Source organism: Macaca thibetana, chromosome 9 (assembly GCF_024542745.1).
Source record: "Macaca thibetana thibetana isolate TM-01 chromosome 9, ASM2454274v1, whole genome shotgun sequence".
In the NCBI taxonomy this organism is placed as follows: Eukaryota; Metazoa; Chordata; class Mammalia; order Primates; family Cercopithecidae; genus Macaca; species Macaca thibetana.
The window spans coordinates 82,887,437-82,903,349 of NC_065586.1; the positions used below are offsets into that span (position 1 = coordinate 82,887,437).

A 15,913-nucleotide genomic window follows, 5' to 3' on the forward strand; every position below is an offset into this window, starting at 1 on the left:
ATCAACTTTGTAAAATCACAGACACTAGTTTCTTGAAATTCCACTTAAGGGTGTCTTTCTCCACGTCATCATCACTGTCCCTTGGCCATTTAGGGGATATGGTTGGACTTTGTCCTAAGCTTGCAAATGCTGGATTATTAAGTTCTTTTGTCCATTTAGCTTACTTTGGTCCAGAAAAAAAAGGGTAAATCTTTTATACTGAATATGAAAAAATACAATGAGACAGAAAATATGGGCAAGTCAATGTTTCCAGATACCTGATTTCAGACAGGGATAGTAGATCTTCTATTCTCCTCTAGCTAGTATTGACCCCATATGTCCAGGCTTCTACTTTTTCATTATGGTTGAAAAACATCCAGAAATAGGACCAACGGAAGCTAGGTCCCTGATAACTTGGCAGTATGCAGGTCAAGATGCTTTGAATTTTATGTGGGTGGCTCAAATTTTTAGTATTCACAAGTATTTATGAACTTGTAAGGCTGGAACTCTGAACGCTATCTAAAGGGAGAGAATGGTCTTCATTGGCTATACGTGCCATTTTAGCAGGTACAACAAACAAACAAACAAAAAACAAAAGAAATCATAGATTTGGAAACATGAAATTGACATAAGCAAAAGAAGTCTGAATAAATTCAATTCCATGGGTTTGTCTATGGACAGAGTTATAGCCCTGAACACAGAAGGATGACACTAAGTAGCACTGGAAACTGGGAGCCAAGGTAAGTTTTTTGGTTATAGAAAGTGTATTTTATTATTAGAGCAAATGGCAAATACATCCAAGGACTTTGATGTTATAGGGGAAGTCTCAAGGGGGAAAAATGCTAATACAAGTATAAAACCAAATTCTATTTATGAAAGTAAAGTTTAGTGCTGCCTCACTGTCAACTCTTCCCTTATACTCTAACTACAACTTTGATAAAGTACTCAATATTCCCTCTACATGGAATAGTCTATTTGCCCAGTACACAAACACAAACACACACAAATACACACATACACGCACACACCATTGCCTTTCTTCTAGCTAATTTCTACATATCTTTGAAGTCTTAGCTCTATGTTATTTCTTCCAGGAAACTTATTGAAACATCCCCAAGACCATATTAGGTGCTCTCTCTCATTCCCTGAACAATAACAATATGGGTCACCCTGTACAGTAATTACTTGTTTATCTGCTTGCTTTGTTCATTAAACTGTAAGTTTCTTTTGGCAGGGAATAGCTTTGCCTTCATTATTGTTTCATTCTTAGGATTTAGTATAATTTCTGCCACAAAGTATATAGGTGCTTGATATAAATCTGTTAAAGGAATGTAAACATTTTGCAATACAGAAAGCAATTTTTTCATCATGATTCCAATGTGTGTCCTTTTCCAAAATATGTTTTCTAGAGTAAAACTAGTTATAATTATTTCAAAGAGCAGTTAAGTTGGATATGCAGATATTATTCCTTGCCCATTGTGGTAAACTTTAGGGCTGCTTGCAAACATCCTGGTTCCGTCACCTGCCCAGTGAAAAATGCATAGTAATGTGGGAGCTTCACGAACTATTGCATGATTCTCCCTGTCCCTTCCCCCTAATCATGGAAGCACCTGTTCCTGTTCCCTCACAATGGAAGAATGCTTAGAATGGAAATCTCTGTCAGGCTGTGAACCCAAATGAGAAGGGTGTGGAACAGATCCTTCAGCTAACCTCGATGGACAGGTCATGAGATCAAGAAATAAATCTCTAATGTTGTAGCTTAACTAATCTGTCTTGACTGACATACTTGTATGTCAGCTACTTCGGCTGTCTCTTTTTTCTTACTATCAGAACTTGCCTCACTCTCTAGAAGCACAAAATACTAAGTGTTCTTTTTTCCAGCCTCCCTTGCAGGTAAGAGTAGCTGTGTGGCACCGTTCTGAACAAGGAAATAGAAGGAAAATTCAACTTGTGTTCCTACTACTTTCCACCTTCCAAAGGGGTATTATAAAGAGAACTCTTTTCCCATTTTGCTGCTTCATTCAATTGTATGTAGACACGAGGTAGCGATCTTTTAGCCAAGAAGATAAGCCTAAGAATTAAGTCAGTATGTTAAGAAGAGCCACTAAGTGGCTACACGAAACCTGAATTTATCACTTCAAGACTTACTGCTACGTGAGGTTATAAATGTCTTCAGTTATTTGGATGGATGTTGATCAGGAATATTTTCTGAGTTACAACTGAATGCATTCTAACTAATTGTGTAAAGAATGTCCAAATTTCCCTCTCCGACACCCTATCACTCTAAAATTTTGGAAGCCAATATAAACCAGCAAGTCAGATTGGATACCCAGGAAGCAAGAGCATCATTTGGAAGAACTAAACACATGAGAAGTTTATCCAGTGGTGAAACCTTTTGGCTAAAGATAGAATCCATGCGCTAATAGTAGAAAAAGACAGTAAGCTCACTTATGTTGGAGGAGAAGCATAAGAGGGCACATTAGAAAAGGACATTCATAAGTGAATTCATTCTTGGTCTTTTTGTTCAGAATTAGCTCATGAAACCATTTCATAGTTAGCTACCTGCCTAGGAAATTTTTTTGCCCAACTAGTAAAAAAGAGAAAGAAAATAAAAGAAATGCCAACCATACATGTGTTTTTCCAGCAGTACATCTTCAGAAGTTGGAAAGGAATGATAAAGAAGTGGGTCGCTCGTGCTTCAGTGGTTATTTATTAGTCATTTGTATCACTTTCCAACCTAATTTACATGTAATCTAACACCTTTTTTTCCACCTCTTTTTTTTAAAAAGTGTTCATTTGTCTACATTACCTTTCATTAGACAATACTTTTATGAGTGTAATTCTTAATTTATTATTAAATAATCCATTGAATGTTGACAATTTTACTCAGTACTCATCAAAAAATCCAGACCTGGAAAAGAGATTATTCAGTGCTTTTCAAAGAAGTCACAGAATCCTTAAAACCAGAGTAGGCAGGGTACAGCAAATAAAATGCAGACACTTTAACAAAATCTCCAAAATTGTTCTCCTACCTACCCAATCTTCCATATTCCACTTTTTCCATCAATTTCAGGAGTTTCTGCCACATGGTTTGGCTCCAATGAGCCAGTACCTGCAGCATCCACAGACACGAATTGGATCTGTGTTTTTACATCAACAGATAAGTTCAGTTACTTCATAATATTCTTTTATGCATAGATACAGAACCGATATTGATAATCTAGGAATTTGGTTTTATTTTTACACATGAACTGCAAACATAGAACTGCATGACCTAGAAGAAATGACAGCTGATAAGAAAATAGGTTTCTATGGGTTATCTGGGACCAAGAGTGCTGGGTGCAGAAGGGTCAGTAGATGATACAGTGACCACCTTGGTACAGTTTCCAGTGAGCTATCAGGAATCACAAGTAGATTGAGGAAAGCTTCAATAGAAGGCATAGAGGTAGTGGAAAATGATTCATGAACCCTTCTGAGTAATAACAAATACTTTTAAAAACCATATCATGAGTTCTAATATAATTTTCTTGTCTGGGATCAGCTATTTTCAGGATCACTTGTTCTTTTAGGCTCCTGAACTTTTACACTAAAGACTGTGGTGTCATTAGAAAAATGATCACACACTTGGAATCCCTGATTGCCTAATCCTCCAGCAGTTAATGTCCATGGAAACAGCCTCTAAGATGCCTATTCATCAAAAAGTGTTCCAGGTTCATTCTAATTCAATAAATTATGTTGAGATTAAGTTATACATAATGGATGTTAATATTACCATCATTAATATTGTTATTATTTTCAGACCTCAAAGTTTATTTTTGAAATACAGATTGATATTTTCCCTAAAATGCTAAAGCTCTTACATACATACAAAAGTATGACCTGGGTTTGGAAATTTGCTTTGCAGTCTGGGAGCTCCTAGTTAACTTAAAGGATTTTAAATGCAATTAGTACTTTCAAGCAATTGATGTCAGATTGTCATATCTTACTCTTTGGGGCATGAGGCTAGGTATTTTACAATGCCCAAAAACAACTTTCAAAATAGTATTTAGCAAACTGTCTGGAGCCTCTTTACCCCAAAATTAGAGTATCCAACACAGATGATACCCAAGATGTAACTTGAAGATTACTGATTTTTTAAATGCCTCCCTGGAATTTACATATTAAATTGATTACTTTCTCCTTCATAATAGTTACCTTTTGACACTTACATATTCATCCCAAGTACAATTTCACTAATTTTCAAGGCCCAGGCACCACTGTAATTCTGGGCATATAAATCGTAAATATTCTATGATTGAATGGGTCCGTGAGTGAGTGAACAAATGGCAAAAGAACAGATAAATTAATTTAGAACCTTTGCTCTGAGGAGTGCTTTCCCAGCCAGTAATACTTTTAATATGTACACTAATAGCAAAGCTTTCTGGTTTGGGGTGAATTTGATTAATGAAAAGAGTCAAAAAAATCATTTGGAATAAGTCTTGGGGATAAGAGACACAATCCAGTGGGATAAGGACACTTAGGAAAACACAAGGCATGATCAAAATACTGCAAGTCTGGCTTTCTCATAATTGAGTTCTGAAGGCAATTCCAGAAATGATTTGAGCATCCACAACAACTCTGAACTAAGCATGTTAACTCCAGAATGACTGCTTAGAAAGGCTATGTTATTTTGAATGAAGAAAAACTGACATGCTGATTTTCTGTTTCTCTAATTAGGCTCATACATTTATGGTCAAGGTGTATATCATATTTTGTAAATGTGATTATAAGAAAAGACCATTTTTCTTATCTGTAAGATGAACAATAAGACTAGATGATTTCTATAAACTTTCCCAGTACTAACATCCAATAATTATTTATATAAATAAATAGGTTAAACATTGTTCACATGTATTCAGCCATTCTCACTAATATTTCAGAGGTTTTATATTGAAGGGACTCTCCTTTCAACAACCCCAAGGCTTCAAGGGAAATCATGCTTTAGGCTGTAGACCACAAGGTATATGGCTGCTGGAACAAGATATATGGGACAAACCTCTCTCTCTCTCTCTCTCTCTGTCTCACACACACACACACACACACACACCCCTCTGCCCCATTAGCAGTAAACTATCTGTCCCCAAATAAGGATGATTATAGAAGTCAACATAGTAGTGCACTAGTTCACATTCATTTGAAATCACTTATATAATGTGTACAGAGTAACGCTGTTCTTCACATGATCTGCCAATTTTTCACTAAGTAGTTACAACTTCAAAAGCAGGGGAAGTGCCTTCAAATGAAAGTATGACAGCAGGCTTCAGAATGTCCTGCTTCCGATTGTGTCCAAAATATCTTATTCTGTAGATTCCAGGCTGGGCAGTGTCTGGAATATGCCATTCCACTGTTGCATTACTCAGACCCAGGAGTCCCTTGTGCCAATAAAAACTGTTGATAGAAAACAAACAAGCAAGCAAAACTCAATTTTACTCTTAAAAATGTGTAATTAGAAAAAATACTGATTATTCATTTAATGAATATTCAGGGAGTACCTATAATGAGCAAGGCACTATCTAGACATTGAAGATACAGCAATGAACACAACAGACAAAAACGTCTATTTTCTAGAAGAGAAACTTTAAAGAACAGCAATTTGTAGAAATAGCTTTACTTGTTCCACCTTTCTTCCTACCTAAATTATATTCATCCCAGGAAAGCTTACCTGATAGCCACAAGATGTCTATCCTGTTGTAGAATTGCAAAGTACTCTTTTAGCCTTTACCTGACACTTATTTTCACATCTAGATTCATTTGTTTTATATATATATATATAATGAATACATGTCAGACTCTCTTCTAGAAGTACTGAGGGTACAGTAAGGAGCAAGATAGATATGGTCCCAAGTTTTATGAAGCTTATGTTCTACTGGGTTGAGGATGGGAATAAATGCAATAAACAAATAAAGCAATAAATATAAAAATCTTAAGAATGACAAATGTAATGTAGAAAACAAGATGGAAGTTTTTTTAGGGAGATGTCATTTAAACTGAGTCTGCAAAAATCTGGAGGGAAAAACATTCTAACAAGAAGGAACAGAAAATACAAAGTGTCCAAAGCAGGAACAAATTTGATGTGGCCACAAAGCAGAAAGCAGGTCGGTTGGTACAGGGAATAGTAAACCACAGAAGAGTGCTTGAGATGAGAGAAACAGATGGAACCAGATCATGTTGGCCCGTGCAGATCACAGCAGAGAGTTCAGACACTCTTCTAGACTCAGTGAGATACAATGGGCTAACTGATTGACATCCTCAGTTACGTTGAAAGTTAATCTCTTGGGCACAGAGAGTGTGCTCAACATTCTATGTTTCTCAGTGATGGGTTCAGTACTCTCAACAAATATTTGATTATTCTGCTGCTAAGGAACAAGGCAGGGATCTAAACATATCCTCAGTATTGACTGCTATTAGCTAAAAACTTTTAGCATTTAAATATAAATCATTATTTTTATTACCTGTATAACCTTTTAAATGGTAAATATGCATTACTTGTTTAAAAATTTACCTATACTCTATAGCTCTAAATACCAAAGAAAAATTATGCCCATATTTGTATATGGTTATCAAGTGGGCCATGATCAAATTCCTATTTTCAATTAACCATCTGAACCATACTAACATACTTACATTTAACAAACTAATATCACTTAGTTGAGGCAATCTGAATTAGACCCAAATAGCCAAAAACTGTACCTACTTCCATGCCACTGTCCTAAAATGCGAAATGTATAGACTTGGGAACAGAAATATTGTCTTATTTCAGACACATTGTCAAATCTTCAAAATATCTATTCAGCTCAGGAATTTGGTAGCTAAAAGCAAAGAGATATGTCTCTCTGAGGAAATTGCATGAGTATATTATCTCCTCAGTCAAGTCATTAAGGGTTAAACACCCAAGCCTATAGCGTTTTAGTAACTCAAATTAAGAATCATTGATCACATACAAACATGCAATACATATCAGGTATAGACTCATTTTCCCTACAGAAATATCAAGCTCTACAGAGACATCTCAACACTTTTACTCCACACTCCTTTCAACCAATTTGCAATAAAGCTAGTTAGATTTCAGAAATAATACCTGTGACCATGGGGGAAAAAACAGAACAGATGTCTGTAAGAATGGAAGCCATAACCTCATTAGCACCTAATCTTACAGAAGCACATACCACACTGTTTTGTAGAGAAATGAATCAAAATGAAATCTAATAAATCAACTAAATATGGCCAGAAAGCTCCTTGAGAATTTGATATCATTAATACCTTGTATTGAGCCAGTCTTTTCATTTGTCTTCCCAGCATTACAAGCCAACTGTTTTCAAAGCTTGAAACACAAAAATATTCAATAGATGTGCTCACCGAGTCTCCCAGGAGGCATCATTACACACTATCTGCCACGATGTTGAAGTAGCCTCATATTTCTCCACAGTGAGGAAGGTCTGATGGGTCTGAAATGCAATTAGGAATCCGTTTGTAAATATTCCCCTTGTTGACCATATGTTAGCCTACCAGTACCTTGTGTGAAAATGTGTTAGAATTTCATCCACATTCTTAGGCTTTCCTCTTAACATTCTATGCAATGTACTCAGAATGTTAATTTATCCAGTCTATTAAAAAAACATGACTTTTTTAGAAATTTGAAAGAAGCATAATTTTAGAGTTAATAGCAAATTTTGGAAATTAGGGCAGAAAAGAGGCTGGAAATAAAACTTACGTGAGATTTTAAAAAGGTATAAGTCGAGCCTTTTCGTGACATGCTTATTGATCTAAATATCCCAAGACTTTCTCTAGTCACCTCAAGATTTAGAAGGGAAAATGGTAAAGTTTAATCTATTTTCTATCTCTAAGTGAATGAATTATTAGTTAACGTACCTCCCTGCGTGAAAGAATTGAAAAGAATACATAAATCTTCCCTATCCTGGGGTGCTAAAGGAGGTCTCTAGATTTTTATAATAGATTCCTAGAAACCACATCATAAAAAGATTTTATTTCCCCATTGGAAGATTATTATAATAGAAGAATTTTTTCAGACCAAGAATTCAGCTTCAAACAAAGCGCAGATTTGAATAATATGACAAGTTAATAAAGACAAAGGCTATAAATTTCTAGTATCCCTTTAAATCCCTGAGATTGTGACCCTAAAAGGCACATGTTTAATTCACCTATATTTATCACAGTCCTTTACGTCTGTCATTTACTGGTGCTCAAATAACCCCTTGCTAAATGGATCACCTATTTACATGTGGGCCATGAAATTGTTTAAAATTCTTCTTTAAGTATTCAACTGATGAATTACATTCAATAAGGAAGTTTTCATAACCATAGGAACTTGTAAAGAGAGTTATTTCTGTCTATTTAGGGCAAATGACATTGGGAAGGCCTTAGATGGAGAAGATACAGTAGGCTTTTTGAATATGTCTGCAGTATAGACTGAAGAACAAGTCTAGGCCTCTGAATATCAGGGATAAAACATATGACAATTTTTTCCCAACTACTCTACCATAATCTCTTCCAGATGCATAATTAGTTAATATAAGTTACTTTCTCTCTCCAGCCCTCAGTTTATTCATCTGGAAAATAGAGGTAATAAAACTTAACTCATTGGGTAGTTGTAAGCATGGAATTAATCATGTGATAATCCATATAAAGCACTTTAATAGGAATACTTGCAAATAGTACCTGCAAAATAGTAAGCATTCCATAAATAGTGATGACAATTACTAATAATGGAGGGTACTGGAAATTGTTTTATACCAAGTCCCAGAGCATTCTTTAAAATTAATTCTATTACCACTACAGTACTTTAAATGTTTTGTTCTCCTGCTTCTCCATGGCAATAATGATGATAGAATTTCTCTACCCTAGGCATATCAGATGACAGCTAAACCTGCAGTTTTGATATAACACTTTGATATCTTCAGAAAATAATGTTATAAACATGTAACTATTATGGCACAGATTGACCTCCTAAAGAAATTACTTCAAACAGGTACATATTGACTACCTAAGAAGTAGAAGACTATCCCCCAATGTCATATTTTTTTGAGAATGACATTTGAGAATGTCATATTGCCACAATTGTTATCTTGGCAACAATGACATTTTAATGAACAGGAATGGGAAGGTTCTTTTGGAAGGAAGGTATTTTTGGATTATAAGTGACTATGCGTCCTGGGAAGAACAGCTAATTGATAGAAGGAATGCATCCTCAGCCATAGTAAAAACCATGACCTTGAAATCACAGTCGTATGCCCACTGTTTTTCCACTATAAATTCCTTTATTATTTGACGTTTTACAACTAGAATGTGTCCAGTTATTGCTTGTGTAGTTATAAGTACATGTTAAGGAAGCTATAGAAGTATAATTTTATTAATAGATATATTACATATGTATATAGTTTATCATACATATGATAAAAACAAAAAAGTCTGAAATGCTTTATTAAAAAACTCTTAACAGCTATTACCTCTGGAAAGCAGGTTTGTGGGTAGAAGAGAACATATATATTCTATTTTCTGTACTCCTATATTGTTTTAACATTGGACATGTATTTTGAATGTCATTTTTTAAGTTTAATAATTAAATGCCCTATTAACACCAGTAGTAAATAATAGGAAAATGGCTAGTGCAAGATAAAGTAAAGCACATGTGCCAGGACTCTAAGCCATGAGAGTATCCACCCAGGGATCCGTGACCATTCCACAACTGTACAGGTAGGACCAGAGATGGTAGTGTAGAGGAGGAGAAGACAGCCAAAAAGAGAAGAAGGAGCCAAAGACACACATCCTTCAGTTGGCCCTTTGATTATTTCACAACATTTGGTAGAGTTCTATATATTTGAATACAGTCATACATTGGATACATCCTGAGAAGTGCATCGCTAGGCAAATTCATCATTGTATGAGCATCACAGACTTAGACTTACACAAACTTAGATGGTGTAGCCTCCTACACACCTAGGCTATATAGTATAGCCTCTGGCTCCTAGGCTACAAATCTATACATGCCATTACTGTATTGAATGTTGTAGGCAATTATAACATGATGGTAAGTATTTGTGTATCTAAACATACCTAAACGTAGAAAAGGTACAGTAAAAGTATAGTATTATAATCTCATGGGACCACTGTCATAAATGCAGTTCATCTTCGACTGAAACATCATTATATATGGTGCATAACTATACATATATGTGATTGTATTCAACTTAACATCTTCTTGACAGACAATGCAGTCATACATGCATTATGCTATACTTGGTCCTAAATAGCCAATTATATATTTCCTGTGTGCTTTTACCCAGACTCAATCCACATTAACTGTACCCATTGAATATTTTCCCATGTCTACAAAATAAGATGGAAAACAAGTTGGAACATTTTGTCTTTATGATATTAACCTCTAGAGGGATATTTAAATGAATGAATGGCTGAAAGGTGGATTTACATTTGTAAAAGAAAATCATTGATGCCTACCTCGTTTTGTGCTGAATTCTTCGGGTTAGCACCTACAAATATAACTTCAGCAACTTCTCCCTGAAAATAAAGATTCATTTAATGACTTCTAATAAAAGGATTTTTGCTATACTCATATTTTGGCACTATTTATTATAAATTTTATGATTTAGGGTGCCTTTATAGATTTCATTGTATTTAATCAAGTAAGTTATCTTCTAAGAATATTAACCCTTGCAACAATAGACATAGGAATGTTTGGCCAATGAGTTTGCTTTTGGTAGACTCAGATACAAGTGAAGATCTAGAGCTGTAGTTCATATTAGTGACAGCACATTAAAATGGCTTCTTCAGGCCTTGATAATTCCTCATAACTCCCTCCCAACACAAATACAGGGAATATTTGAATCAAAATTAGAACAGTGAAAACTTTCCACAGATGACTCATATTTATGCTTACATTTATAGTTAAGCTTATATTTTTATAAGAGATGGAGTGGCAGGATGTGTATTTATCTTCCCACCTGAAACAACTAACTAAAAAACTGGAAAAAATATATATTAAACAATGGATTTTCAAGTGACAATGAAAGATGGTGATATTTGAGTGCCAGCAAACAAACAAGATGAACCCCGTAATTCACCAGCTCAATGTCATCAGAGTTTATGGGCCATGGCAGAAGGAGGAGAATTCAGGCCAAGTCTGGCAGTCTAAGTTGAGGATATGGAGCTGGGAGTCCACAAATGGCAAATAGTCTTGAGTTTATAGCACAGAGCATCGTAGAAGAGCTGCACAGAGGCAGAAACCTGGAGATTTGCAGAAAGCTCTCCTCAAGTTTGCATGCATGTAAGGGAACTATTGGAAGCCAGGAAAAGAATGGGCTAACAGAATTACAGAGAACAGTCCCCAGGCTCATAGAGAGTTGTGACAAGATTCCGTTCCCACCAGGCCAGACTGGAAAACCGCATAATTCAAAAGAATTTTACCTCAGTGCGTGAGGGGATGGGGGGTGCTGGGGGAAGTAGGGAAGGGATTTGCTCAAGGTGAAAAGCTGCTCTGGTCTTGCCTAAAATGTTTAGTAATAGGTAATACAATAGGTAAAAGCACTAAAACTAAATGCTAGTTCTTTGAGAACACAAATTACCAAAATTAGAAAGAAAGAGGGTACATCATTGTCAACTCTTCAGAGATTAAAAGGATTAGAGGAGATTATGATGAGCAATGACAACTTTTATGTTACAACAACAAAGTAAACAACTTATATGAAATGAGAAAATTCCCCTAGAATGATATCAATTCCTATAAAGATAAATTCCTATAAAGACACAAAATCGATGCAAGAAAAAAAACAGGAAATACGAATGGACATATAACAAGTAAAGAAATGGAATTAGTAATAAAAATTTTGCCATAAAGGAAAGCCACGTCCATATGGCCTTGCTAGTCAATCCAATCAAATATTTAAAGAGTAAATAATGCCAATCTTTTAGATACTTTTTCAGAAAGTACAAGAGGAAACATTTCCCAACTCATTCTTTGAAACCATTATTGCCCCGATACCAAAGGCAAAGAAAACACATAAAAAGAAAACTAAAAATATGCCTCATAGACATAAGTAGAAAACTCCTTACAATATGTTAGCAAATCAAATTCAGCAACATCTAAAAAGGGTTATACACCATGACTAAATGGTATGGCATTTATTTAACATCTGAAAACCAATGAATGCAAATACCATATTAAAATAATAAAAGACAAAAACCACATTGTCACCTCAGTAGAAAAAAAATTGCAAAAATCCACCACTTATTTCTGACAAAAACTCTCAATAAGTTAGGCATAAAAGGTAACTTTCTCAACATGAAAAAGAGAATCTACAAAAATCCTAAAGAAAACATCACACTAGATGGTGAAAAACTGAATACTTTTCTACTAAGATTGTAAACAAGACAAGAGTGTCCAGTCTCACAACTTCTATTTGACATTGGATTGGATCTTCAGCAAAAAGAAAAAAACTGAAGGTACCACACAACCTGACTTCAAAATATACTACAAAGCTATAGTAATCAACACAGCATGGTACTGGCCTAAAGTAATCAACACACCATTGGTACACATAGACCAATGGAGCCCATAAATAAGCCCGCACATCTATGATAAATTTATTTTTGACAAAGGTGCCAAGAATGCACAGTGGGGAAGTGACAGTCCCTTCCATAAATGGTGTTGGGAAAACTGGATAGTCGCATGCAGACGAATGAAATATAAAAATTGACTCAAAATTGATTAAATATTTAAATATAAGACCTGAAACTATAAAACAACTGAAAGAAAACCTAGAGGAAAAGCTCCATGATGTTGGTGTAGGTAATGTTGTTGTTTTTTTTTTCAAATGTGACTCCTAATGCAAAAGCAACAAAAGCAACAAAAACAAAAACCGATACATGATACTACATCAAACTAAACAGTTTCTGCACAACGAAAAAAATAATAATAATAACAAGGTGAGAAGACAACCTAAGGAATGGGAGAAAACATTTGCAAACTATGCATCCAATAAAGAGTTAATATCTAAAAGATATAAGGTACTCAAACAACTCAATAGCAAGAAAACAAATAACCCAATTTGAAAATAAGAAAAGGACCTGAATAAACATTTCTCCAAAGAAGACATACAAATGATCAACAGAATATTTTAAAAAATGTTTGATATCAGTGATCATCAAAGAAATGCAAATTAAACTACAACGAGATATCACCTCACACCTGTTAGAATGCATAATATTAAAAAAGACAAAAGATAAGTGTTGATAAGAATGTAGAAAAAGGTAACTCTCACACACTGTTCATGAGAACGTGAATTAGTGCAGCCATTATGAAAAGCAGCAAGAGGTTTCTCAAAAAATTAAAAATAGAACTACTGTAAAATATTATACACAATACCATTTCTGGGTCTATATCCAAAGGAAATGAAATCAGTTTGTTGAAAAGATATGTGCATTCCCATGTTTATTGCAGCACTGTTCACAATAGCCAAGATATGAAACAACATAAGTGTCCATCAATGGATGAATGGATAAAGAAAATGTAGTACATATACACAAAGGAATACTATTCAGCCATAAATAAGAATGAGATCCTTACATTTGACACAACATGGATAAACCTGGAGAACAGTAGACTCAGTGAAATAAGCCAGGTACAGAAAGATAAATACCACATGATCTCATTTATATGTAGAACCTTAAAGAGTTAAACTCATAGAAGTAGAGAGTAGAATGTTGGCAGAAGGTTGGTTACCAGGGGCTAGGTGGTTAAGGGGTTGGGGAGGTATTGATCAAGGAATATAAAATTTCATTTAGACAAGGCGAATAAGTTCAAGAGGTCTACTGTACAACTTGATGACTTCAGTTAAAACAATGTATTGTTTTTTAAAAATTGTTAAGAGAGTCTCAAATTTTCTCACAACAAAAAAATAATAAGAATGTGACATAATTCGTATGTTAATTAGCTCAATTGAGCCATTCCCCATGTATACATATTTCAAACCACCATCTTGTACACAATAAATATGTATAATTTTATTTATCAATTAGAAAATTAAATAAAATTTTTTAAAAAGCAAAATATTCTATTGAAGGTTCTAGCCAGTCCAATAAGGAAAAATAATTAGATGCATTCAGAAAACAAATATAGAAAGGAATAAATAAGTTTATTTTTATTCACAGATGACATGATACTATATGTAGAAATTCCTAAGGAATCCAGACTCCCCTCTTATTCATTCCCTGCCCCCCCCCCCCAAAAACAACTGAAACTAATAACTGATTCAGCAAGCTTTCAGGGCACAAGATTGATATAAAATAGTAATGGTACAAATTCTGCTTCATTTCTGTATGTTTTTCCTATCCTCGATTTAAGAGACAACTCTCAGTGTCAGTGAATAGTTCCATGATCATTCATTTAGGAAAAGGAATAATTTGGATTTTAGAATTTCAATTTGACACAATTACTAACAAAAAATAAATATTTTCCCATTCTCATTACTTTTGCAGAGATAAGAACAATTGTCAAAATTATCATTGCTAACAGCTGGTCTACAGCGTGATTAGAGGCAAATGGTGACACTAAGTGTCATCCTTCTCCTCATCCCCAAAAACAAGCCTCTAAAGGATTCCAAGGTCTGCGCGTGTGTCTTACCACTCTGTATTCAGGTTTTGCTGGCTGCAGGACATCCCCAAAAGTTCTGCCTATTGGTGCTCTATCCACAATATTAGGAATTAATGGAACCATTAATTGTTGGAAAAATGGAGGTTCTGGGCCTCTGCTCAGGTTGGCTACTGTGTCCTGGAACGGAGAGCATTTGTTAAGGAGTGCATACGTAGAGTCAAAGACCCTTTTCCCAGGCTTCCAGTTCCAGAAATGCCTTCATTAATGGAAGAGTGCACACACACATACTCATACACACTCCAAGAGCTAACAACCTTGAGAAAATAGGAAGGTAGCCTTGCTAAGCATGAGCCTAGAAATTAACAATTTAAACTCTTGTCACTGGGAGAAAGTTTTGGTCATAGGCAACTCTTTTATTCCCCTAGACAACATAAGGACAGTGACCAGAGTACAAGGTTGGAAGCATACTTTCGAATTGTGTGACTTTGTACAGGGGCCTACCATGCAAAAAGGTAATTATAACATGACACCGTAATTATTATTTTTATTTTAAAAAAGTATTGAGCCACTCTCATCTGGAGTCAGTACCAAGTTTTTTCCTAGATTCTTGTCTGTTCTAATAAAAGAATATAATAAATATACTATTAATTTAAAATTTAAGATCATCCCATATCCTGACTGGTTTAATCTATGTTGCCCACAAAGTTTACCATTTTTAATAGTGTCATAAAAATACAAATCTCAATTTTCAAATATCCCTTGATATATATTAGGTTGGTACAAAAGTAATTGGCATTTTGCCATTACTTTCAATGAATATTTAATGTTCTTTATTCCTCACATTATAGATTTAATCTCTACAACTGCATATGAGATAGGTTATGTATTACCATTCCCACTTTGCAAATGAGAAAATAGGCTTGGACATATTCAGTGGTTTTTTTCAAGATCACATAGCTAGTTTTAAGGTGCTTGACCAGAAATTTGACTGTAAAACAAATTTCCACCAAATTAATTGCATTTTTCTCCATTGTCACTACAAAATTTGAAGAATCTATTTTCTTTCTTTTTTTTTTTTTTTGTTTGTTTGTTTTTTGTTTTTTGAAACGGAGTCTCGCTCTGTCGCCCAGGCTGGAGTGCAGTGGCGCGATCTCGGCTCACTGCAAGCTCCGCCTCCTGGGTTTACGCCATTCTCCTGCCTCAGCCTCCTGAGTAGCTGGGACTACAGGCGCCCGCCACCGCGCCCGGCTAATTTTTTTGTATTTTTAGTAG

The 15,913-nt window shown here is 35.0% G+C and overlaps 1 protein-coding gene across 2 annotated transcripts in view; it reads right to left on the minus strand.

The window, feature by feature from the left end:
- Nucleotides 1-4,131: 4,131 nt before the first annotated feature.
- The window catches only part of ASAH2 (N-acylsphingosine amidohydrolase 2), a 64,169-nt gene continuing 52,387 nt past the window's right edge, over nucleotides 4,132-15,913 (minus strand). For both annotated transcript variants that reach the window (XM_050805559.1, XM_050805557.1), the window contains 4 exons: nucleotides 14,672-14,818; nucleotides 10,492-10,551; nucleotides 7,375-7,463; nucleotides 4,132-5,406 (listed from right to left, as the gene is read on the minus strand). In XM_050805559.1, the coding sequence (XP_050661516.1) occupies nucleotides 5,217-5,406; nucleotides 7,375-7,463; nucleotides 10,492-10,551; nucleotides 14,672-14,818 (486 nt within the window). In that variant the 3' untranslated portion in view covers nucleotides 4,132-5,216. The remainder of the gene's footprint in view (nucleotides 5,407-7,374; nucleotides 7,464-10,491; nucleotides 10,552-14,671; nucleotides 14,819-15,913) is intronic.